Here is a 27,835-nt window from a genome sequence, read left to right as displayed (position 1 = left end):
GAAAGACTTGATAATTGGTGTTTTGAAGATGTTTCATTCCATTGAATAGACATGGGCATTGTAACTAGGGTAGTAGAATCTATGTTTCTTTTGTTTCAGGCAAAACCACACCAAAAATATTTGTAGTATTTGTTTACCACAACTACTAAATTGTAGTGAGATCACAGGTTGCTCTCTTGATGAGATTCCTACTATCACAAATGTGCTTCCACAGGCAGAAGATGGAATTTGCTTTTGGGATTGAGTAAAAGTTTCTGTCAAGACATTCCCTTCCCAATTTTGCAAGCAAAGCATTGTTGAAATTCCTCATCCTCCTTAGTCCTAGTAGACCACCTTTACCTCTTGGTTTGCATATGTCTGCCCACTTTTTCATTGGAATTTCGGCCCATTTGATCCATCACCTAAAAAATCAGAACTTTCTAAGGAAGAGTTGAGCTTTGAGCACACAGATTTTGGTAGACAGAACTCAGAAGGTAGACATTGTAACTAACTAAATATGGGCATGGTTGAGGCTACATTTAATAGTTAAAAAACATGTTGTGATGAATTTAAGTTTGGAATTTTTTATGTATAAAAATTTAAATACCAGTTTTTATAATAATATTTATATTTAACTTTCTATATAATAGATTTTCTTATTTAAAAATAATTCTTTTTAATTTTTAAGATGCAAATTACTAATTTAGTTTTTGTTAACATCTCTCTCCTTTTTTTTTTTTTTTTTAAATGATGATGATAGCTAATTCACTTAATTTTTTTATTACCTAATAATCTTAAATAGGATTTTATCTTTTTTTTTTTTTTGTCATTATTATTAAATGCATAACTGTCAAATATTAATAGAAGTAAATGCATAACTGTCAAAATATGAATTATATCGTGAATCATTTGTCATTTTTATATATTGTATATCTGATTGTATCATGTTTCGTAAAATACACCAATACTATATAACATTTTTGAAAAATATATATATTTAAATGTTATATTTATTATATAATTGGAACATGTGCAACTAATTATTACATTAATGATCACTTATGCTATAATATTTGAGAGGACAGACAAAACATGAAAATATATTTATAACATCCATATTCAAATTATCAAATGTAAATGTGTTAATATATTTTAAAAAGCAAAATAAAAAAAATTCCTCATCATATTTATCATTGTCTCTGAGAGAGAGAGAGAGAGAGAGAGAGAGAGCCAAATCTGAAAGTAGATAAATATGTGATTTTAGGAAAAAAAAAAAAAAAAAAAACTCCTTCTGCCAGACCTTTCTATTGGGCTAAAGTAGTAGTAGGCTAGTGGCCCAATAATTTCATCTAAATCTTTGAATTGGGCAAATATAGTAGTAGCCCAATAATTCCACTTAAAAACTTATTTTCAACCATCTGTTCATGTATACATATGATACACACCTTTGTATCATATGATTTATGAGAACTTTTGGTATGCTCTTATGATATAAATCTTTAATACACGAGACAATATGTATTGCATATTGTATGACAACGATGAGTAAAAATATTATTAGCAAAAAGCAAAAAAGTTTAGTAAACGTGAATTTATTTGGGATGAAAATGTCTAGGTATTTATAAAGAGAGACATTATTTGGTGTGTAAATCAGATGAAGTGGCCAACATTGAAAATCTCCCATGTCAAAGATTGGTTTGTTAAAATCTCTAGCTATTAGCAAAATTTTATTGTTAATAATGATTCAATACACTTACAATACTTTTTATCAAAAGAAAAAAGCAATATAGAGTTTTAATTGATTGAGTTTTTTTTAATACAATATTGATCTTGGCTCAATAAAATCCGTGGAAACAAGACTAAAGAGCTCATAAACTTTAGTTCAAATGTTATGCTTCTTCTTAGGAGTGTGAGTTTGAGTAGAGAGCAAGGTCGTGAATTCAAAACCCATCAAATGAGTATATAGCTTACTAATAATATGTTTGTAACAAGACTAAATATATATACCAAGTATATATGAGTTTTATTTGAAGGTTTTAAAATATTTTTTTAAATATATGGTTAAAAAACCGTAGATGAACATATGTTCGGATATAATACAAATTTGAATAATAAATTCATAATTAAAAGACAAGGGTTTTGTGGCATAGTTGGTTAGCACCTCTTAGTGTCTAGGGTTCAAATCCCCTCTCTCTGTTCTAACTATTGAAAATAAAATCATATTTAAAAGAACAACTATATATGTTGAAATGATTTATTTTACTATATTTTAATTGAATATAGTAAAATAAATTATTCCACACTTCCATGGCAGGTCGGTTGCACTTGAAAGTGCAGGGAAGCAAAAAAAGAAACCCATGCATCCACCCACGCAGAATAGATTACATGAACAATTAGGGACTTGCATCATCTCTTCATGGCCAATTTCCTATCAAAATCAGACAAAACAATCTCCCAACAACGTACAAGTCCAGCTGCGCCACCATAGCACAGCCATCTCTCACTACCCTTGTTCATGTTCCACCTTACCTTATGCATTGCTACCATTTTCAGAGGGAAAACTTCATTAGTCCGAGCTTCTATCTTTCCATTTTCTTTTCCCTCTGTTTTTGATGGCTCTTCATCTCTGCATACCAAGGTTTGGTCATCTTCTCGATTATTGTTATTGCCACTTCTACAAGTTGGTCTCTTTTTGCTCTTAGAATATGTCAATGCTTCCTCAGGTCCAGATTCTGTACCAGGGTCATTGCCATAACAAAGGGCTGCAATAAGATTGACATGACAATTAGAAGAAGTTTGAGCATCCATGCTAGGACCTTTTGCCATCTTATCCTTTCCTCTTTTCACCTGTTGTGCCACGGACATAATCTCCAGCATGGATAAAGGGATGTCCCCACTTTTGTTAAGTGAATTCTTCAATAGGAAAGGGGTATTAGGTAACGGAGTGTTGATTGTGATAGCTGATTCCTCTTCGGTTAGTGACCCACAAAGAAAATGGGGGGTCCGATTTCGTGAGAAAACTTTGTCCACTGCTTTGCTTGTAAGCTAATATAAACACAACAGAATCATATTTATTAAAACCTTAGCATCAACGTAGAACTGCATATAATTATTATATATTCCACTTTTATGTCTCTAGTCCTAATAATGAAGGATATTTATTAGAAAGGGGTCCCTCTGTGTCCAACCATTGGGCCAAAGCATGAGTTCTTGAACACAATTATCTGAATTGTGGATAATTTACAGTGCTTAAAGACTCCCTAGTCCCTAGAACATAAGCCATTAAAATGTTTTTTGATTTTCATTATCATCATGATCAGGTAAAAGTTGGACCTTCTAACTAGACAAGTTTAACTAATAAATTGCTCTGCCCTCTGCTATCAAGAATAAGTAAAATATGGGTCCAAAAAAAAACAAACGTCATATTTTAACATTTTCAAGACCCACTTAGTACATGCATAACTTACCAATTAATAAAGCAAAAAGAAAAAGGAAAAGATTCATAGCAGGAACTAAAACTGACCTGAAAATGGAGAACAGTGCCATCTGCACTGCAATATGCAACCATGCCTGACATTCAAAACAAAATTCAACAGTTGGTGGATAATTGATACCGGAAATTAGCAGTTCAATTGACCTAATGCAGAGTTTTAGGAGATATAATCAAAGGTGAAAACTATGACCATCCATCCACTATAAAATTTTACTTCGGATGACAATGTATAACTGCACAAATTTGCATAAAATTTTCATTGTTAATCATCCATTATTTTGCCTGAGGAGTAGCTTAATAATTTGACAAGAAAGGCCAATCCAGAAATATTCATAAGCCATTTTTAAAAGGAAGGATTAGGATTTATGCATTCTGTAGTTTCAATCAACTGATGCTTAATTTAAACAAGGAAACATTCTATGGAGTAGAAACCAAAATGTAGATCTAACAATCTAGATTTTACTTTGTATGCATGCGGCAATTCAGATTGTAATAGATATTTTTATTGATAAGTTACGCACCCAATGGGTATTGAACCTACAACCTCACCCTCTACCTAATTCTTACTACAAGGTGAGCATTTACCATTTGAGCTAGATCTCATTGGCATTTAGACTGTACTAGATTAACTTCTTAGGGTCTATCAATCTCACTTTTTATACTTTCTGAATGCAAAATTGAAAATGCAAAGAAACAAATTGCTAATAGTGAAACATTAGAGCTAATCCAGATATAATTTTGAATATTAAAAAGAAAAGGTTGATGTAGTTTACTAGCTTTGTTTTAAGTATGAAAACTGAGTCAATGTATTCTCATAATCTCATTTCTGGCTGTGATACAAGCAAATTTTACTAGAATCATATAAAAGCCTATAGATCTACCTGTTAGTTGTGACACTTGAACACTCCAGATGGCAAATGATGAACAGTAATAACTGTGCAACCCTTGTTGTTTTGTCCCACTGAAGGACTTTCCAGTGACAAGAACATCATATGCAGCCTTAAATAAGCTGAGAATTCTCATTGTTCCATCATCAAAGGATACAATAACACATCTAAACTATATATGTTCCTTGGCACAGGATTGAGGTCCCACAAAGGACGGAATGGATCGCTGCAAACAATTTAATGTTATAGCTTGAGTATGGCATACCATTATACCACTACTGATAAATTAAACATATCAAACTCTAAAATATTAATCCCAACTGATTATCCAGTCCCCATGTAACTTTGAGATACCCTAGCTTCAATGTTTCGTAAATGGACTTGTAAATCTCAGCACTTAATCTCCTTAAAAATCATGACAAGATGGAAAAATATACCATAAATGGAACCTACACAAAGCAAGAAATTTCATTGCAGGATTAGATCAAGTTTCCGAGAATGCAATCTTTAACTTCAAAGTTTTATATTATTTCTATTTTTAATTTTAAGTACTTCCAAAGTTCTGGGAAATATAAATTTGAGATACTGGTATCCAAAAAGGGATTTAAGGAACTGGGGGGAAATCTTATCTAGATAAAAAAATGACAGTCACCTAACTAGGAGGCTGAAATGAGTCAAATCAACTAAAGAACCTATCTTACTAATCGATCAAAACTTTGAACCTCGAAGTGAAGATTAATTACTCAAAACAAAGCAATGAAGTAAATGCAACAAGCATAATTCATATGACTAATTAAAACAATACATTTGTGCACAATAATGTCTGTGTTCCCCAAAGACATGCTATTGCTAGTCATCGCATTCAAATTTCATCATCCATAGAGCATGGCTATTTCTGTAATTTCAAAATCCAGGCAAAATGGAATATTGGAAGTGAAGCTGAAGAAGGTTATATGAGGACATTTCTACCTCCTCCCCACTAAAAGGACCATATATCCCTGATGTTAACAAGTTAAAAGGGTCCGTTTAACGGGGTGCTTTAGGGCATTTGTTAATGGACCATTTTAGGAAAATTTGATGTCACTTTCATGAGAAATATAAAAAACTATCAAAAATATCAGTTGCCTTTTTCTTTTCCTGTAAAATTTTTTTGAAAATATTTCCTAAATAAATACCGTTAGGGTATCCGTTAACTTTCCATTTTTTTTAATAGATATGACAAAATTTCAACCATGGCGTCTCTGCTCCATTATGATTGCTCTTTATCATCAAACCAAGACATCAATACGTTTTTTTTTTTGAAAAGTAAGAAAGATGTATATTCAAAAAGCTACCTCATACAAAAAGAGCATAAGGCAAACCAAAGATTATAGAAAAATAAACGAAAAGACAAAGAAAAAGCTAATTACAAAGGAGAGAACCAAGGAACAAAGGGAGAGAATTACTAGAGGTGAGTCTCCAAGCCTTAGACCAGTCAAAAAGAGAATCACTAAAAGAAGTAAGCAACTGGTCATCAGATTTTTCCATGTCCTCAAAAATCCGCCAATTTTGCTCCCTCCAAATACACCACATTAAGCACAACAGAACTAAATACCAAATGCTAGATGAGTGCTTTCCAAACCAATAATTAAGAATTAAGATTCAATTTGCTGCAGATTGTGGTCATTTATTACTCCCCCCGGGAAATAAAGACACGTTAAAATATATCATCAAAACAAGATGACACAATATAAAACGGCAAGTTTGACAAATTCAGAGACTATAATTTTCAGGTTACAAGAAACTTTTGTCCCTCGTAGCAAGATCATTCAATGAAAGTTTGTGGATCCCAAATCAAAGTATATAGAAATTTATTGAAGTTTAACTTCTTAAGAATGTCAATCTATGTACTTTAAAAGGACTTACTATTACCCAAGTGCACAGCATACAGGTATATCATGGATACTTGTAACAAATTTGACTAAAGTTCTACTTACTCAGATATTCAAATATTTTTGTGCAATAAATTAAATTGTATACAATTCCAAGCATCTTTATTCAGATGAAAGGAATGTGAGCTACAAAACCATCAAAGCTTAAAACTGTTAAAAGGCTAAAGCCGCTGAACGCATATCAATGAGAATGTAAACAGTAGAGGCATCATATGTACCATAGGTCCCAAAACTTTAGGCCTCCATATCCAGCAGTAACTATAACATTTGCAATCTCTGGAACACTGATAATCATAAACAACAGCAAGTTATATATTTTCATCAAGCAAAGTAACAGTAATAACAACAATTGTGATTACATAATTGCAGAAATTAAAGGAGAAATAGAAAATATTTAGAGATGTGAGAGCAGGAGCAATGAGAGAGAACATAGAGCATTACGTGGTTTGGCTGGATGGCCCACAACCACGGGACAAGAGCCTAAAGGGCTGCATTTTCTCATACACTCTTCATGATAATACATTACAATGGAATCCATATTTATAATAGGATTACATACAAAAGTAAAAAACAATTTAAACTTGAATTGCATATTGATTGTCTCAATCCTACAATTTTCTCTACAATGTCTTGATTTGGTTTTCAATGACATGGAAAGTGAATTATACTTTCCAACAATAATAATTTAGCCAACCCATGCCCACAGAAAAGGGGGGGTGGGGGGGAATCATCCAGTACCCATATTTTCTCATTTCTTGGCTATTTCTCTTCATACTTTCAAATAAATTCAAAAGAGTTGCAATGCATGCACTCCAAAATTGAAGTCAACAACATAAGAAAACCATTTTAGGCATGATAGATTCTACAGATAAAACAGTGGTCTTCATCATCACAGATGTTAGCCACCAGCCAAATAAAGGCATGTGATTTTAAATTTGCTATTAAAGCAGACTTTAATTTGAATTTCATAGAGATTTATAATCAATAATCCATGGCCAATTCCTTCTGAATTTTTTTCATAATTCTCAAACTCAAATAAAAAAGATATATTCGATTCAAATTAAATGCATACAATAGTTCAGATTATCACACGATAACATTTTACAGTTTGTAGATAAGGTTGTTGGTCATACAAACCAAAATCACAGCTAAACAAAGAGAGAGAGGAAAAAACAATTGCAGATGAAAATTATTCTCTTCAAAATAAAAAATCAGACTTACTGGGTCCCATATAAAATCACCACCATTAACATTTTGCCTAAAAAAAATCATAGAGCTGAATATTTCATAATACAACTAAATTTTATTTTAATAATGTCATCTTCTGGCTTCACTTACCTTTCAAGTGGAGCCCAGGAAAATGCTGTAATAGGAACTGTATCTGCACTGAAGCAAAGCAATGGCCTCATATCTGCGGAGCAAAAAATGGAAATGAAATTCACATGAGAAATTCATATTGCACCATAATTCCAATCCAAGAAACAATATTACAATATGCCCATTACCTTCAGATGAACAACTTGCAGAGCTTCCATAAAGCAACCTAATGTAAGACAAACTTCTTAAGTTCTAAACCAAGAATGTCCAGACCAGATGTCATTGTACCAAAAACAAAAACCTATTCCCTTATTCCCAATTATTCCAAAGCTTGATTAAGCACAGACGCATATCATCTAGGATGCAATCTGAAGCCAAGCAGAAAAAATGCAGTATTCTCCTTCAATGGATGTTGGAGGCCGGATGAGATGGAAGTTAAAGCCTAATGGGGATTTTGACATCTGGTCATATTATAACAAGTTGCGGGATTCTCCCTCAGTTGTCTCTCCTTGGAAAGGTATATGGAGGGTTAAGGTCCCTAGGCGTGTTTCTTTTTTCGTTTGGTGTGTAACTTGGAATAAGATCCTAACGGGTGATAATTTGAGATTGAGGGGCTTGGATTTTGTGGACTGGTGCATTATGTTTCGACACTGTGGGAAGACGATAGACCACTTACTTCTTCATTGTGAGATGATTTATCGGTTGTAGAGCTTTGTTTTTATAACTTTTGGATTGTCGTGGGTCATACCTAGATCGATTCTAGATTTGCTTTTTGGCTGGAAGAATTGGTTGGGGAAGCATTCATCTCAGATCTGGAATTTAGTTCCGTGGTGCATACTATGGTGTATTTGGAAGGAACGGAATCGACAGACTTTTGAGGATTTGGATAGTTCCGGTGATCAGATGCTTGGTTCTTTCAGTGGAACTCTTTTTGATTCGTCTCGGGCTTGGGGACTCACAATTAGTGATTTTCTCCCTTCTTTTCTTAGCTCGCTTTTACTTTTGTAATTAATCTGTTGCTATGTTTTCTTTTATGTATTTTCTCTATAGCCTTTCGTATAGATATCATTCTTACTTATCAAAAAAGAAAAAAGAAAAAAAAGAACAAGATATTAAAATGAAAATATTACTGTTCCATCATGGCATCCAGCAAGCAGGTAATCATGCGGGGGTGAAGCTGACCACTCCATTGTCAGAGGGATGCTACATAACAAAACAAGAGTTGAGTGCAAATCAGCCTTTAATCATGCAAACTGTAAAGTAAACCAAATAACAAGGTCAACAATGATGGTCGCGTGTAGCAAATAGTTAGAGGAACATGATGCATTTCAACATTATTTAAATATGTCAAGTTCCCTGAAGGCTGTAGCAAAAAGGGACGAAGATTTTCATGTTTTACAAACCCTCTACCCCATTCTTTATTGAGGGAGGAAATGCCTGTTGAGCTAGAGTCCATTGCCAAGATAACTTTTTGTTCAATTTCAGTAAATCCCATAGTATTCATCAAAAAGGTAGAAACTGCACTACCTCTGTATGCCACCGCATTTCAAGATTGAGCATCTAAATACAGGCTCCAATTTTACAAAACGGGGATCAATACCTTCCTGATGCACAGAAGAATAGAGAACTATCATTGTTCGAGGAAGAAGAACCTCCCACCAGCATTGATAGATATAGTGTTGGCATAAAAAAGATACAAATAACAGAATGTAACAAATATTTTAGAACTACAGAAGCATGCAATTGGTGCAGAAGATTGATGTAATATGTGGACATAATCAGAAAAGGATACCGGTCAATATAAGTTTAATTTGTTGCAAATTGCAATACAACAATTTTACAATGTTTTTTTGATAGGAAAAATTTTACAATGTTAAAGTAGTTTGATATTCAAACTAGGATAATTTTTTAGATTTTATTTTCACTTACCAATGCCCGCCTTTTGACACCTCTACACAAACACAATATACTTCTTATCCATGCATTTCATTTCAAAATATTGTCACTTCTTGATTTTTTTTTGATAAGTAATATTGTCATTTCTCAATTGTAATCGTCGCTTTTAGTATTTGACATATTGAAACTAGTTCAGAACCAAGTATATATTCTCATTGTGTGCACACGCAAATATTTGAAACCTCAACATGACAATCGGTGTTATTACATACATCCTATAAATTATAACCTCATAATAACATAGATCATAAATTAAAATAGTATCCTTGAACGTCCAGTTAGTAGAAGGGAAAAGAGAAATTGCAAACCTATCACAAAAGGTCTTAGGGAGGAGATTCTCAAACAAGGAAAAGGATCCAACAACTTCAAAAGAATTGAACTAATAAAAGGGAAAAGAAGAAATTGCAAAAGCATCTAAAAAGGACGTAACAGATATGGACAAGAGAAGCTGAGCCAGAGTATTAAAGGAACATGGAAACTGGACAGCTGAAGCAGACTTCTTACACTTCCAGAGATCCGTTGCCCAGCAAGGCAGCAAGATAGCCCATCCGATGCTTAAATTTGAATTCAGATACATTATAAGGCCTCCATTTGATATCCCATGCAACCTTACCATTATGAGATAGGCATAATACAACTCTTGGCAAAGCAACATCCTTTGAAATCAAGGAACTGCCTGAGCGAATTCCCAAGGAACCATTGGGTGACACATTATCACTTGCAGCAGGTCCTGTCCAGAGTTGTGTTGTATTTGATGATTCAAAACAGAAGATCCCATGTCTTCATTTCGTGTCAATGACAGTGAACTTGTGTTATCGCTGTGACTCCCTGCTCGTTTCATTTGTTTCGATTTTCTTCCCTGGACAGGACTTTCAAGTGTTGGATCACCTGCAGATGCTGCTCGCTTGTAACTTTTTTGTTTTTTACCATATTCTTCTTGTTCAGCTGGTTCCTGGGCATTCCTAGAAACCCCATCCACAGCATGTGCTTCTGATAAATCTTCTGGGAGTTGAACACCAAGAGCTTCAACATACTGGTCGTTGCAGTCCAAATTATCAAGAGATTCTTCTATCAGATTTTTTCTAGGTCTTCCTCTAGGCCTCTTTGATTGAGTTGTTATGGCCTCATTGTCTCCTATTGGCTTCTTTCTAGGCCTCTTTGGTAATGTTGATTCGTCCTTCATTGCCCCATTGTTTTTATTTCCCCATTTTGACTTTTCTATTGAAGGTGGCATCTCTTCCTCATTTACGTCGACATTTAAAATACACCATATCTGAATTACACCTCTAGTAGTAAGTGGGGCACCATTCTTGTGATATGAAGACCCAGGAGGATGAGCAGCAACTGCAATAAACTGGAAAGTAAGAAACCAGAAAGAAATCACATAAAAATGATTTAACGTGAATAATCAAAATAATTTGTCACAAATTCTCTGCACAAAATCAAACCACACAACATCTAAAAGTCTAATAAAGCAGTATATCTAATTTTTCTTTCTTGCAAACAGAATTTTGCTACAAAGCAATAAATGTGGAACAATGCTCAACAGGACTAATGAGGACAATGTCCTCTAACTATCCCAACTAACCACTTTAGTTGTTACCCATAATATCACAAAAAATTGCCTAAATGACACTACATCAAATTTCTTAAATGGCACACTGCCTAACCAAAAAAAAGATTTGGCCTTTTGCAAATAACATTTAGAACACATACATTCATACATACAAACAAACATACATGTGAGTGTGTGTGGTTCCTTTAAAGAAAGTGGGAATAATAATATAGAATAACGAAGATTAGCAAAAAAAAACTAGAATGGTTTTTTCGTGGTAAATATCAAAGATGGATAAACGTTTCCTCAATGTTCAAGTATCAATCAGGTAAGAATTATAAACTTTTCCCAAATCCTCCCTAACAATTCCCAAAGTCAAATTGAATATCTAATAATATTTAAAACCAATTATAAAATATACATTCAACCGTCGATGATGAATTCCAATATCAAATTTCTTAGCATAAATTTAGGATAAGCAATCTTCTCTTTAATAAAATAATTCTTACTTACCCAAAAAAAAAAAAAAAAAAAAAAAGGAAAAGCTATCTAAACATCATAGCAGAGTTTTTTTTTTTTTTTTTTTTTTTTTTTTTTTTTTTGAGAAGTATCAATTAAAAGTAAAGCTTACACAAATGCCCCAAAAAGAATTCCAACAAAGCAACATTTACACACACACACACACCTCACATTTAATAAGATAATCAGGCATTTCATGGATTCTAGGACACCAATTCAAAGCCCAAAACATGCCCTCCAACATACATAACAAAGTCTTTGCTGCAGCAAGGTCTGATGAGAGGCATTTAGCAAATGTGCATAACAATCATCAATTATATAGTTTCTGTAGATAGCAATTTTACAATGCACCCAACAAGTTTAAATGTCATTTTATTCATAGAAATTGCCAAACAGTCTGAAATTCAGCAATAACATCATTAGTAAAAGTAGGAGGAGCATTGTTTAGCATTGACTTTAAGAAAGTGAGTTGAGGAAAGACAAACGCTGAATTTTCATCATCTTCTCCACAGAGCTTAGAGATGGTTTCGATGGCTCTGAAGTAATTGTCTCCACACAATAATAATCGAACTCCGAAAACCGTAACCACCCTATCGCCATTGCAATCCGATGGTTTCGATGGCTCTGAAGTAATTGTTCACACAACTGGAGCATCCTTCTTCTCCTTCTTAATCTTAATTCATTGGACGAAGTTCTTCTCCCTCTTCCATTGTTTTCGTTTTCCTTCACTGGAAAAATTACAAGAAAAATGAAGAGAATTAGGGCTGTTGGGTTTCGAACTCGGGATCACTTTATTTACAAAATTGCCATTTATCTTCTCAAAAGAGAAAATAGATAAAAATGGAACAAAGTTACTCATCAAACTTTTCATATATTTATTTATTTTTGTGAATTTTGAGAATCTAACCGTTGAATTTCATGTTCCTTATGTTCTTAACATACGTATCAAATTTCGTTCAAATTGGATGTTATTTACTATCTGATCAATTGACTTATTTTTTATATACAACTTTAGATCACAAAAACTTGAAATTATAACATTTATTTGATGACATAGTAATTGATTTTTGATCTTCTTGAAATTTTGCAAGCATTAAGAATGTAATAAGAACATGCAATCTAACGGTTAGATTTTCAAAATTCACACTCAATATAAAGATATATGATGAGTTTGTAGGAAACTTTGTTCATAAAAATGGGCTTACACTTACTTTACATTTTACACTTAATGTGGATTACAACAGGAATGACAATTTTTATTACCGGGAATAAAATGTGTTGTAATGGAATAACTAAACTTATTCATTAGTTTGGTTGTGAGTGGTAACATGAGAATAAAACTTATGATATATTTTAGGAAATATCTCATTCATACAATACAATTATATTTCCTAAAAAATAATATATTTTAAATTTTAGAGAGATGAGTTATTTTTTGATGATTTTTTATTTCCATAATTGTTAGGTGGATATAGAAAGTTTATTTATTTGGAAATATATTAATTTTAGAAATTATTACATCACCTAAGGAATAGTTATTACAACCATTTGAGAGAAGAATAGTTATTTCTCATTTTAAAGAATAGTTATTCATAAGGAATGACTATTTCCTGTAATAAAAATATAACCAAACTATTGAATAGTTAAACTATAAGAATAACTATTACATTACAGTGCCTATTACAAGTTACCAAACGTGCCCTTACTTGAGAAAAGCTAATGCTAATGTTACAAAAAAAAATATTACAACTTTTTTGCAAGTATGAGACTTTTGAGGGGAACATGCAGCAAAATATTTTTTTCCTTAATTTTTTGGGTGGGGGGGGGGGGGGTGGTTGTTTTGTTAGGATGGTGTGAGTACGACTTGATGTGATTGTAAGAGTGGGATATGACAATATATATAATGTGTGTGTGTGGTGAAATTGGGGTGGTGTTCATAACAAAAAGGGTGGTTAAGCCTAAACCAATGTTTGGTTTGTTTTACTCATAATAAATATTTTTAAAACAATATAGTAAAGGAAATCGCAAAAAATAAAAAAAATAAGTTCCAAAAATTCTTAGAATTTACTAAATGATAGGAATTTTAAACACATCAATTAATTTGTCATTGATTAAATGAGTATATCTAAAAATTTAGAATTTAGTATTCAAAAGGTCCTTTTATTTATTTAAATTAGAGTGTTATGGTTTTTTAAAAACATAACAAAGGGTAAAGAATTAAGGCATTTATAAAAATGATGATAACAATAACTTGATTATGGTGATGGTATGGTATCTTGATGTTATCAATAGTAGTGGTGGCAATGACAATAGCAGTGAATGATGGTGGAAGTGATGGTAACAACAATGAGGTGAGGAAAATGGGGTGGTGGTGATGGTGACAATAGCATTGATAGTGATGGTGTATAACATAAATAAAGATGAGCAAATAAATTTCATAAAATGAATAAAAATAAAATGTTAGTGTAGAAATGTTTAGGCGCCAGGGGGGGCGAAAGTAAAAAATAAATATTATTATGACATCTAGGCACGAACAAAAGTTTCTTTAAAAGAAAATATTAGAGAATAGAGAAGACTAGTATATACATCTAGGTTGGGAAGAATAAGTTCATTGCTTTCTTGCATATAGAAGGCAAGCATATACTTTTCTTTTTCTTTCTCCAATTCTTTGTCTACGGTGTTGGAGATGCTTTTCTGTTTTGGCATGATAGAATTTAATAAATTTATCCTTAGAAAGCAACACCATCAAATCTATATATATAGTAGAAGCTTGGATGAGCTTCATATAAACTTGACATTAACAAAATTCAAATTAGGGCTAACTTGGAAGCTTCCCTAAAGGTGTTTTAAAGCCAAAGTTTGATTTTTGTTCCTATAAGTATTGATAGTTGTTTCTCCAACTTTTGTTGTACATCTATGGTTTTTTAATACTATTCATAAACAATAGGTTGCTTTACTTTCTTAAATTTTCTTATAAATGTTAAAAATGCAATGAATTTTGGGTTTATGTACTTCTTAATTTTCACTTGAATTAGCGATATTTATTGCTAATAGGTTTAGTTCATGAGACATCTAATGCAACCTTGATAAAAGGTTCATGATGTTTACTTTTTCTAAATCACTATTACATGGAATCTATAATTTTATTAAATGTCTATTATAGGTTAATCACATGCAAGCTTTCACAACAATTGAATGCTATATACTATTTAGTCTATAAGTTTATTTGTTTAGTATATTTAGGAATACAAAAACACAAACAAAAAATTAAGCTTGTCATATATTAGTGAGTCTTTTTAGTTAGTGACTTTGATATTTGAAAAGCATGATAAACTAGCTTAATATTTGGTAAGCATAAGGTGAGACTAAAGTCACTAAACCACACTAATCCCCACCATCATTTCAATTTTCAATTTTTTTTTTATGTCCACACATTTATTCCTCTTCTTAAACTCTTTTTTACACTTTCTTTCTTACACTGTTTAATCCTTACTTTTTCACATCAAATTGAGTAGCACATGAGATTGGAGACATCATAGCAATAGAGGAGCTGAGGACTAAGGACTTTGTGATCATAGTTTGAATTCCAGTGCCATATCAAATATACACAAATTTATAAAGGCATCTATTGGTTTCCAATAATTTTTTTTTGCCTATGCTTTAGTATTAATTTAAGGCATATCACTCACAGCCCTATTCTATAAATTCATTTTCTAAACAAACTAGAACATTTTTAAATTTTTATAGACTCTATATTGGAAAACGTGTGTATATATATATTCTAAAAAATTGTAAACATATAAAAGGAATTAGAATTTACTAATGAAGTTTGAAAATATCATGATTTACCATTTTCTTTATAATAGTAAACAAGGTCAACAATGCTCTAACGGGATTAGGTACATGCAATATAACTTTCATGTTTGGAATGATTGATTTTAAGAATTAATTGAATGTATTTTGAGCAAACATAACAGTTATATAGTTCCTTAAAGTTTATTGGTTTCTAAATGTCATTCATCATGAAAAAAAAATGTTAAAAATATTGTAAACAAATGGAAATATGAATTGTAATAGGAATATAGAAAAAGAAATGGTAACAAAGGGAGAGTAGCATTTGATTTAAGGTTAATTAGCGAGGCCCATTACCTTTATTTCACTATCCTTACCTTTTTTTTCTTCTGGTTCTTCTTCTTTTTCTTCTTCTTCTTCTTCTTCTTCATACAATCAATAGCAATGATAAAACAATTATCTATGTGAAACAAGGAGTTTATGAGGAAAATGTGGAAATCCCGAGTAACAAGCCTAACATTTTTCTGCGTGGAGAAGGAACTGATGCCACTAAAATTAATGGTAACAGAAGCGTGGGGTATGGCTGGACAACTTTCAGATCTGCAACTCTTGGTATGTTTAGCATTTATATATCTAACAATTTGTATCATTCTCAAGAGGAGCCACATTTAGAGCAAGGGCCAGGGCCATCCCCTGACCTGGCCCTAAATATTTTTTCCTATTGTATAAACTTTTTATAGTAATTATGAACTCTATTTGGATTTAAAACCAAACACACACTGAATAAGCATTTAAAACCAAACCCCCTCTCAAGAGTTAAGTTGTACATATATCGTGAGTTCTAATAAGGTCAATTGGTAAAAAAATTTATCATCAAATAAAAAATCTATGGTTTAAACCTTGCTTATACCAAAACCAATTAGTGTCTCAGTTTGATTAAAGAAAGCAACCATCATAAGACATGAAGTAAACATCGTAAATTGAAATTTTATTGTATCTAAAAAATAAATTAAAAAAACTTGTACATGAACCATCAATACTTCAAGGTGCCCTGGGGCTCCATTCCTCTCCATATATACTCTATCTTTTGAAGTAATTTTGAAAAAATAAATATTGTTTTTAAACAATCTTATAAGTTATAAATGATTTAGTTTTCCTTACTACAAAATGTTTAAACATTAAGATAGGAACATATATCATTTCATTTCTTTTCCTTTTTTTACTGGTTTTGATTATAAGAATTTAAAAATAAAAATAAAAATTGGAGGCTGGCTATGTTTACTTGTCCAGCTGCTATATAGCCAAGTAAACAGGAAACAAATTATACTCTAAAAATCACCTCTATTGTTTGTTTTTTTTTTGGTTGAGTATTACATACTATAAAATAGTTTTGATAGAGTCGAATGGGAGTACCATTTTGATGTCAAATTTTTCGGTTTTTCATTTCTCAAAATCATATTTTTCTCTCACTTTCGTATTAAATAATTCATCAATTTTTTTTGGGGGGTTTAGAATTAGGCGCCAAATAAGATATGACAACATAATGTTGTTTATATATGAAAATTTAGGGTAGTCTATGATTTTAGAGTCTAAGGAAATTGTTGCAAAATTTAGTGAAAAATCAATCATAAATAATTTTTAAGATTTAAAAGAGTGATGAGTTATTTTTTCCTACATTATTAAGTTGAAATATGTTAACAAACAAGTATTATGTCTATTATTTCATTTATATTCCGTTGTTTACACTAAATATACATTAAATTTATTTAACATGTATTAATCTATGATTGTCTCAAATTGAATTAAAATTAAACTTTAGCTATGTCTGGCGATGGCTTTCTAGCGTGGGACATAACCATCGAGAATACTGCTGGAGCAAAGAAACATCAAGCAGTTGCTTTGAGAGTAAATGCAGACTTTGCAGCTTTGTACAGGTGCTACATCAATGGTTATCAGAGTACATTGTATGTCCATTCCTTTCGACAATTCTACCAAGAGTGTTATATATCGGGGACTATAGATTTTGTACTTGGGAATGCAGCGGTGGTATTTCAAGGATGTAATATTGTGTCTAAAATGCCAATGCATGGTGTAGACGACTAAATTTCTTAGTTCGAAATAAATCAAACAAGTAAAATAGTTTCGCAAATACGAATTTGTATTGATAAATGTGTGGTACAATTCTCTGTAATTACAAAATAGTGATCCTCTGATTCGATCTCCTTGAAAGATTTATTGATTGGAATTGTGGTAATGTGATTTTGATTCGAACATAAGATATTCTTCAATTTGGCTGAGGAATGGATCGAAGATCTTTGAAACGGAATTACAATGAATCTCTGGCTATGAGCTTGTTAGAAATTCTTTGTTCTTCGTGTTCTTCGTGTGTTCTTCGTGTTCTTCGTGTTCTTCGTGTTCTTCGTGTTCTTCGTGTGTTCTTCGTGTTTGAAGGTTTGTGGTGGAAATTCTTCGGTGCTTTAGAGGCTTGATTCCGTAGAGCTTCGTTGATTTATGGTTTGTTGAGGTTTCTGGAGGCTTTTGAGCTTGATTCCAGTGAACTTTGAGATTTAGGAATATGATTTGGATGATTCCTCTTTGATTGTTCTTCGTATTTGAAGGTTTGTAGTGGAAGTTCTTCGGGGCTTTGGAGGCTTGAATTCGTAGAGCTTCACCAATTTGTGGTTTGTTGAGGTTTCTGGAGGCTTTTGAGCTTGATTCCAGTGGACTTTGAGATCTGGACGAGTAGTTTGGATGATTTTGCTTCGAATGTTGTTTGTATTCGAGGTTGAAGTTCTTGAAGTTCTTAGAGGCTTCGGGGTTTGATTCCGGCAGAGCTTCTGGATTTCTGAACTCAAGATCTCCTCTTCCTTCTCTCTGTCTTGTCTATGTCCTGTCTCCGTCTGTGTGTTGTCTCCTGTCTGTGTGTTGTCTCCTGTCTGTGTGTTGTCTCCTGTCTGTCCTCCTAAATGTCTTAGGAAGGCTTCTATTTATAGGAGTTTAGGGGTAGGTGAGCGACACGTGGCGGAGTTTGATTGGTCCGCTTATGTCATCGCTTACACGTGCTGAGTGCTTGTGTCACTGCTTACACGTGCGAGGCTGCCTGTGTCATCGCTTACATGTGCTGAGTGCTTGTGTCACTGCTTACACGTGCGAGGCTGCCTGTGTCATCGCTTACATGTGCGGAGTTGCTTGTGTCATTGCTTACACCTGCTGATGCAGTTTCATGCCTTTATTTCAATGACACTTGGCAAATTTCTATTGGTTTCTGAATAGCGATGGCAAAACCTAGCAGCAGTACGTGGCGCTTTGTAATTGGTTGTATTTTGTGAACTTGGTAGTATGATGTGTCAGCTTGTGATAGGTCGGGAATTTTCCCTCTCTACAAATGCCCCCTCGAGACTCGTTCGTGCACACAGTTTTGGAGTGTGGTGAGCGAATGAGTCTTGAAAAAAATGGATTTTTATGCTTGACTCTTCTAGTGAAATAGCTGATGGTGGTGGAGCTTTTAGCAGGATGAAGTATTTGCAGAAGAGTAGACCCACCCATATGAAAGGTTTTGATGAGACTGAGAAGGGGTCTGCCCGTATTTGAATGTACTCGTGTGACCGAGCTTTCTGAGCAAAGGTTAAGTCAAAGTAATTTCAGAAGAGTATTCAATGGTACTTGGAATGGGTTGGTGGGGCTGAAAGTTATTTGCAAGAAGTTGGATGTACTTGCAAGATTGAAACATTTCGGTAGATGTTAAGCTGAGGTAATTTCATAAGAGTATTTTGGATTGTTGGTGGCGATCACAGGGTGTTGAAGATGGAGAAGAGGTGAGAATGTTGGCATACAGCATGCAGAGCTCTGGAGCTAGCCTCTTATTTTTAAGGATTTCTGGTGAAGTTATATCTGAAGGGTATACTTCGGATTACAGAGAGAACATGTGGGAGTGTGGTTGAATGTGCTTGTGTCATCACATCACTCTTGTTAAGTTGAGGTAATTTCGGAAGAGTATTTTGGGCATGTTGTTGTTGATGGTGAAAGAAGATGGTGATGAAGCGAAGTGAATGGGTGAGACATACGACACCATGGCCCTGACCCTGCATGTTGGGGACTCTCTGGAGTAGATGTCTCTGGGACGTACACCTTCAGATGTGGGACTGGCTGCATGCTGAATGATGTCCGTCAGCAAGTCGTTGAATGCGCCTGTGTAACTGGACCATACTAACGGACATTAAGTTGAAGTAATTTCAGAAGTATATTTTCTGAAATTCTTCAAGCTGATCTTAAGTTGGAGTAATTCCAGAAAGTGTGTTTTGTGGTACCAGCAACGATGACCTTTGGACCCCATGATGGCGGAAACATGGGATGAGGCTTTGGTAACCCTTCACCGACACCAAAGGCTAATTTCTGATGAGCTGGTACCTTGGAGGTCATCACAAGTGTTGGATGGGAGACAATTTGTAGGATACCCCAACACTTCTTACCATCTTCACTTGATGCAACTTTATTGGGAAAGCATAACAAATGAAAGATGGAGCTAACTTGTGATCCTGGTTTTAGAAACCAGCCAAGTTGCTGTTTGTTCCGAACCACCGCTTCTATTGGGAGACCAAACAGTTGAAGAGAGACTATGGAAGCTCTGGTCTTAGGAACGGGTGTCTCTGCTGGACTTGGATTTCCTGGTGAACCAAATCCAAGAAAGCATGGAACAACGATGCCGACCTTGTTATGAATAACTCTATGAACAAACGTGGTCATTATGTGAGGAAACAAAATTTGTTTGAATCCTAAAACAATGATGATGTTGTGAGAAGGGTTGCTACTGAACCATGAAGGGGTTGATTTCAAACTGATCATGAAGTGATCTTGGTTGCTCGGTATTGAGAATGACGAGACCATAGTGAGAACTGGCTGTGAGAAGGAGGATTTGAAAATTTGAAAGAAGCAAATCTTCATTTCATGACTCGGTGTATGTGTTTTTTTTTTTTTCTTGATGGATTTAACGGATCCGGCCCTCCTATTTATAGTGAAGAGATGAAGAATGGTAGCTGGGTGGTTTAAGAATGGCGGATGAGACTTCTCGGTCGGAACGGTGGACGAGAATGGTAGGCGCCGAATGGGAACGGTGGATGAGAATGGTAGGCACCGACGGAAATAATTGGCTGAAGTAGTGACCCAATGTAATTTCAATTTTGAGACATACTTGTGAGAGTTCGTCTGTTTTTGAAAGGGGAACCTTGATCAAGTTTGGAGGATAATTTTGAGGGAATTCAGACCAAATGGATGGATCTCAAATTATGATCTTGAGAGCTTGAATTTTGGACACCGCTAGTACTTTGGAGAAGCGGGTGTAGTTTTTTTTAAGTCCAAAACAAATACCTAGATTTCAAAATCAAAATCTTTGTGAAAACCTGATAGGACAAGTTTTGCTTGAACATCTTGATCTTCGGTCAAAGTTTATATCAAAGCTAATAGTTGTAAAACCACACTATTTGAGCAATTTTGGATTCTCAAATGAATAAATAGACCCCAAAATTGAAAAGTACACGAAAAATTGAGCAAGACAGGTCAATCTTAAAAATTTTGACTTTTGGTCAAAATTTGTGCAAAAGTTAATTTTTTTTAGAAATTGGACTGTTGTGCAATTTTCGAGTCTCGGTTGAAGAAACAGACCCCAAAATTGAAAAGTACGCGAAAAACCGAGTGGGATAGCCTTGTTTTGTTTTTTTTTTTTTGTCAAAGTCAAAGTTCCAACTAGCCAATGCTTTTTTTTTTTTTTTTTTTTTTTTTTTTTTTTTTTTTTTTTTTTTTTCAGGCGGTCCGGTCCGGGTCGGTCCGGGTCAAACCGGGGTCGTGGATGATGACGTCATCAATGACGTCATAGCGCTGGATTGCGCGTCAGCGCTTGGCGCGTGCACGCGCGTGAAACGTGCCGGCGCGTGGAGCTTGTTGGAGGCGCGTGGGAGCGCGTGTCACTGCGTCGGAGATTCAAGCGGCGCGTGGCGGCGCGTGCCACATCGTTTGGGCTTGAAATTTTCAGATCTTGTAATCATTAGGCCGTAGAAGACTGCTATGTGGTCCGTTTTGTGAAATTGTGCACAGATTTGCACAGTTTTGATGGACTAAACTGGTGGTCATCGCGAGCTTGTGGCGGCGCGTGGTGGCGCGTGGCTGATCGTTTGGACTTAAAAATTTCAGGTTTTGTAGATCGAAGGCCGATAGCTCTAATGGTGGTATTAGTTTTGTAAAATTGTTCTCAGATTTGCGCAGATTTGAATGAGAAACTGGCGGGTCGCTGAAAATTCTTGGCCATGTGTGGCGGCGCGTGGCAGGGTATCTGGGCCTGAAATTTTCAGGTTAGGTGGATCGAAGGCTGTAGAAGACTCCTGTGGTGTCAGATTTGTGAAATAAGGTCTGGATTTTCACAAACTTGGACGAGAAAGTCGTGAGTCTTTGTTGGACTTATGGCTTTCTTTCTCTCTGGTCTAATTTTGTGGTGGCCGCCCTGACAGGATGCAGAAATTCTGGTGGCGGCCCTGACAGGATGAAGACATTATGGAGGCTGCCGAATGTTGATTCTTTGGGTCATCTTTGTCAGAGAACTTTGAAAATTTGGAAGAGAAGCAGCATTGTTGGACTTCTACTCTCTTTTTTTTTTGTCTCATTTCAGAAATTTTTCTATATAAAGCCATACGGGCATACATACATTTATTCAAAGTGTAATCTTCTGAATAAAAGTGTAGAGATCTTTTTTTTTTTTTTTTTTTTTTTTAATTCATTATTTATTTGTTATTATTATTAAAATTTTCACTGATTTTTTTTTTTTTTTTTTTTTTTTTAGGGACTCATGATGCTTTATTTCAAGGATGCAAGAACCAGCCTTCAGTCTTCTTCTCCAGCTTTTAAGATTTTTTTTTTTTTTTGTTTTTGTTTAGCCATGCAATGAGATTTTCTTCTGACTTTGCTTTTTTTGTTGTTGCTTGTTTTTGTTTTGCAGCTCAGTTTCCTTGATCTTTGGGTTTTGATATCAAACTTCACGCTGACGTTCTTATAGAAGTGTTCGCCTTCATTTGGTGACTTTGTATTTCATTCATAGCAACGTTGCAAGAACGTATGCCTTCATGTTGTTACATTCTTTTCTTGCATCAACAATCTTTTAGTGATATTCGTCTTTGCAACGACGTTTCCATAAGGATATTCAGCTAGACAATAATGCTATCGCCCATAAAGCTACGTCAACACTTCATTTGCACAGAAGTCATGCCAACATTCATCTTTGCCATGAAGCTACGTCAACACTTCATTTGCACAGAAGCTATACCAACATTCATCTTTGCCATGAAGTCGTGTCAACACTCCATTTGCACAGAAGCTATGCCAACATTCATTTTTGCCATGAAGCTACGTCAACACTTCATTTGCACAGAAGCTATGCCAACATTCATCTTTGCCATGAAGCTACGTCAACACTCCATTTGCACAGAAGCTATGCCAACATTCATTTTTGCCATGAAGCTACGTCAACACTTCATTTGCACAGAAGCTATGCCAACATTCATCTTTGCCATGAAGCTACGTCAACACTTCATTTGCACAGAAGCTATGCCAACATTCATTTTTGCCATGAAGCTACGTCAACACTTCATTTGCACAGAAGCTATGCCAACATTCATCTTTGCCATGAAGCTACGTCAACACTTCATTTGCACAGAAGCTATGCCAACATTCATCTTTGCCATGAAGCTACGTCAACACTTCATTTGCACAGAAGCTATGCCAACATTCATCTTTGCCATGAAATCGTGTCAACACTCCATTTGCACAGAAGCTATACTAACATTGGCCTTTATAATGAAGCTTGAAGTTTCAAGAAGCTCCCATCAAGACTTTGAGGATGCAAAGAGATGCCAATAAAACCTTGAAGATGTGAGAAGAATGCCGCCATGATTTTGACATTGCACGAACATGAAGAGAGACAACATAGCCTAGACTTGAAAGGTACCAAAAAGATGCCCCCAGGAGATAAGTGATGCAAAGTATACTTCAGAGACGTGGGAATATGTCCACAAAAGATGAGCAATGCCATGCAGACTCCATTCCTTGCAACAGAGGTTGAAGATTTTATTTTACTCCACAACCGAGAATCAAGTTATCATTATTTCAAGGAAAGCTACGTAACACCAATTCTTTGCAGCTATCACTTTCTACCACAATGATCTTTGAACATCATATAGTGAGCAATTGATTGATCTTAAGCGACGCCTTGCCAATCAAAGGGTTCTTGAAAGCATGTTGACGACCTTTGGACAAACTCTTCAAGCTAGACTGACAATCCTTCTTCTTTTTATGTGACTGAACTTAGCGAAAAGTACTAAGCTGCCTACGTACCCTGGAGAGGGATCAAGTCATTTACGTAGTTCAACAAAAATTTTTTTTTTGTTTTTCTTTTGCTTTGTTTTTGATGATTTTTTTGTTTCTTTTTTTTTACAAAAAGGAAGGGCTCACGTGTGTAATCCTTGCCCTACACCCCACGGCATTTCATGGGTACCAATTATGCAATAGTGGGTATCACCTCTAATCGAACCCGAGACCTTGGCCTCAAGGGTGACATGGGCATCCAACCACTACGCCACACTCACAAGTGGTGACATAGAGTGGGATTAATTTCTCCTTATTTGTGCACTTTCAAAGGTAATGGAAAAAACATCATGTACTCTTGTAGTGCTGCAGTGGGTAGTTTAGACTCTTACTGAGGAGCAATTCTTGATTTTCAAGCATAGAAGCGTTTGAGGAACTTCCCATTGATGGGGCCGATCCTTACACCTTCCTGGTCGATCAACTTGTAAGCTCCATTAGTGTTTGCCCCCTGCCAGAGAGTTGGAAGTACATCACAAGCAATGGTCACATGGTTTGACCCGACAACTTCATCAAGGTCTAAATCAATCTTGTTTTCTTTGGCAAGCTTCATGATTTGTTCTTTGAAGACGAAGCATTTTTGAATTGGGTGGCCAATGATGCGATGATATTTGCAGTAGTTAGGGTCATTAACTTTCCCTATGTCTTCTGATCGCTTGCATTCTGGCAATTCAACCAGCTGTAATTGCAATAGTTGTTCTAAGATGTTTGGCACATCTTCATCGGGGAACGGATATGATTTTTGCTCACGTTCCTTAAAGGTCAGACGACGCACTTCGTTCTTTTGCCATCCTCCAAGTTGTTTTTCATTTGTCTTTGCTCCTCTCCTTGGAACCTTAACTATGGTAGTGTTAACAGTTATTGGGTCTTTGAGATTGCCTTTTGCATTCCTGTCATTCATCTTTACTTCCTTTCTGCTTTCCTCAGGTATGGGAGGTTTCATATTTTCATGGCAAGAAATACTCAATTCCATGTCGTGCGCACGAGTTGCCAATTCTTCGAATGTTCGGGGTTTTACCCCTTGTAGGATGTACAGAAGTCCCCAATGCATGCCTTGGATGCACATTTCTACAGCAGATATTTCAGACAGTCTATCCTTACAATCTAAACTCAAAGAACGCCACCGACTGATGTAGTCAACAACGGGTTCGTCTTTCCACTGCTTAGTATTGGTAAGCTCCATCATGCTTACCGTGCGGCGCGTGCTGTAAAACCGGTTAAGGAACTCCCTTTCCAACTGATCCCAACTATCAATTGACTCAGGTTCCAAGTCTGTATACCAATCAAAGGCATTCCCTTTCAGTGAACGAACAAACTGCTTTACAAAGAGGCCTCCTTGAGTCCCTGCGTTCTCACATGTTTCTACAAAGTGAGCAATGTGTTGCTTAGGGTTTCCCTTGCCATCGAATTGCAAGAACTTGGGGGGTTGATACCCATTTGGCATTCTCATATTGTCAATGCGCTTCGTATATGGTTTTGAATACATGAGAGAATGTGTGGAAGAACCTCCATATTGTGCTCGTATGGTGTTCGTTATCATGTCCTGCAGTTGTTGGACAGATATCGAGGCCATTGAGGTGGAATGTCCTTGTTGAGAAGTGCCTTCACCTCCTTTTCCCTTATCACCCTTAGCGTTTTCTCCCTTCAAGGTAAAGCCAGGAGGGTGCTCAAGGTCTGGATTTGATTCACCCGAATCTTGGACTTCCAGTTTATTCATCAGAGTTGCAATTTGGACGTCCTTATCTTCAAGTGCTTTTGTGAGAAGGGTGACCCTTTGTTCCATTTCAGCCATCTTTTCTTCCACAGTAGAGGTGTTGGTCATCATTACTGGCATGACCTCTAGATATGATGGAGAAAACGATGAGACAGGATGAGTCAAAGGCATTTTGTTCCTTAGGCTTCTCATCACAGGCGAAGAGTTGATAGAAAAGGTCTTTGTTGAGGATGATTCATCATTGATCTCAAAATCCTTCGAGACAGATGAATCCTTAGCGGTGGCTTCCCTTTTTGCAAGAAAGTCTAGAGAGATGATATTATGAAGCTTGCTTTCCTTGGTTGATTGGGGTTGAAGCTTATTGTGAGCTTTAGATTGGCTACAATTGATTGCTCCAATGCAACTGTTGGTGGTAGCCGTACCAAGTTTAATTGAAGTAGCTATTGTTGAAGCTTGAATGTTCTTGCTAGAGGCCATTGAAGTTGGTAGCAAGATGATGAAGATTTTTTTTTCTTTGAAGGAGAATGAGATGAGAGGCAGAGAGGTCCCACCGGGCGTGCCAGAATTTGTAGACGACTAAATTTCTTAGTTCGAAATAAATCAAACAAGTAAAATAGTTTCGCAAATACGAATTTGTATTGATAAATGTGTGGTACAATTCTCTGTAATTACAAAATAGTGATCCTCTGATTCGATCTCCTTGAAAGATTTATTGATTGGAATTGTGGTAATGTGATTTTGATTCGAACATAAGATATTCTTCAATTTGGCTGAGGAATGGATCGAAGATCTTTGAAACGGAATTACAATGAATCTCTGGCTGTGAGCTTGTTAGAAATTCTTTGTTCTTCGTGTTCTTCGTGTGTTCTTCGTGTTCTTCGTGTTCTTCGTGTTCTTCGTGTTCTTCGTGTTCTTCGTGTGTTCTTCGTGTTTGAAGGTTTGTGGTGGAAATTCTTCGGTGCTTTAGAGGCTTGATTCCGTAGAGCTTCGTTGATTTATGGTTTGTTGAGGTTTCTGGAGGCTTTTGAGCTTGATTCCAGTGAACTTTGAGATTTAGGAATATGATTTGGATGATTCCTCTTTGATTGTTCTTCGTATTTGAAGGTTTGTAGTGGAAGTTCTTCGGGGCTTTGGAGGCTTGAATTCGTAGAGCTTCACCAATTTGTGGTTTGTTGAGGTTTCTGGAGGCTTTTGAGCTTGATTCCAGTGGACTTTGAGATCTGGACGAGTAGTTTGGATGATTTTGCTTCGAATGTTGTTTGTATTCGAGGTTGAAGTTCTTGAAGTTCTTAGAGGCTTCGGGGTTTGATTCCGGCAGAGCTTCTGGATTTCTGAACTCAAGATCTCCTCTTCCTTCTCTCTGTCTTGTCTATGTCCTGTCTCCGTCTGTGTGTTGTCTCCTGTCTGTGTGTTGTCTCCTGTCTGTCCTCCTAAATGTCTTAGGAAGGCTTCTATTTATAGGAGTTTAGGGGTAGGTGAGCGACACGTGGCGGAGTTTGATTGGTCCGCTTATGTCATCGCTTACACGTGCTGAGTGCTTGTGTCACTGCTTACACGTGCGAGGCTGCCTGTGTCATCGCTTACATGTGCTGAGTGCTTGTGTCACTGCTTACACGTGCGAGGCTGCCTGTGTCATCGCTTACATGTGCGGAGTTGCTTGTGTCATTGCTTACACCTGCTGATGCAGTTTCATGCCTTTATTTCAATGACACTTGGCAAATTTCTATTGGTTTCTGAATAGCGATGGCAAAACCTAGCAGCAGTACGTGGCGCTTTGTAATTGGTTGTATTTTGTGAACTTGGTAGTATGATGTGTCAGCTTGTGATAGGTCGGGAATTTTCCCTCTCTACACATGGTCAATACACAGTTATCATAGCATAATCTCGTGACAGCTCAGATGAGAACATTGGAATTTCCTTCCAGATTGTTCAATTTCCGCTACTAATGATTTGTACTCAAGTTCTAGCACCATGCAAAGCTACCTAGGAAGGCCATGGAGGGAGTACTCTTGGACAGTCTACCTAAATTCTTACATTGACAAATTTATTGACCCAACTAGGTGGATACAGTGGTCTAATGGTGATGATAATGATGATCAAGAATTAGACACTTTGTATTACGAGGAGTATGAGAATAATGGGCCTGGATCATCAACAAATGATAGAGTTACTTGGAAAGGGTATCACAGAATGAATAAAAAAGATGCATATACTTTCAGGGTATCAGAGTTCATCAATAATGATGAATGGTTGGATTCCACTTCACTTCCATACCTTGATGGGGTTCAATAA

At 35.5% G+C, this 27,835-nt stretch overlaps 1 protein-coding gene and 2 pseudogenes across 1 annotated transcript; 1 reads left to right on the top strand and 2 right to left on the bottom strand.

Moving 5' to 3' along the window:
- Positions 1-311: 311 nt before the first annotated feature.
- LOC142642622 (uncharacterized) lies at positions 312-9,390 on the bottom strand (annotated as a pseudogene).
- Positions 9,135-12,435, bottom strand: LOC142642623 (uncharacterized). The gene is made up of 3 exons (XM_075817017.1): positions 12,093-12,435; positions 10,068-10,917; positions 9,135-9,211 (listed from the first exon to the last, which is right to left on the bottom strand). The coding sequence occupies exon 2, from the start codon at positions 10,795-10,797 to the stop codon at positions 10,228-10,230; it is 570 nt and encodes a 189-aa protein (XP_075673132.1). The 5' UTR covers positions 10,798-10,917; positions 12,093-12,435; the 3' UTR covers positions 9,135-9,211; positions 10,068-10,227.
- LOC142643227 (putative pectinesterase/pectinesterase inhibitor 12) lies at positions 11,409-27,835 on the top strand (annotated as a pseudogene).

This window comes from Castanea sativa, chromosome 7 (assembly GCF_040712315.1).
Source record: "Castanea sativa cultivar Marrone di Chiusa Pesio chromosome 7, ASM4071231v1".
Taxonomy (NCBI): domain Eukaryota; kingdom Viridiplantae; phylum Streptophyta; class Magnoliopsida; order Fagales; family Fagaceae; genus Castanea; species Castanea sativa.
Note: the sequence above shows the minus strand (reverse complement) of the source record. Positions and strands in the feature narration are given on the sequence as shown.

What these genes read in the sequence shown, in the direction of transcription:
- LOC142642623 (XM_075817017.1), bottom strand. Translation starts at nt 10,797, where the DNA reads ATGCCACCTTCAATAGAAAAGTCAAAATGGGGAAATAAAAACAATGGG.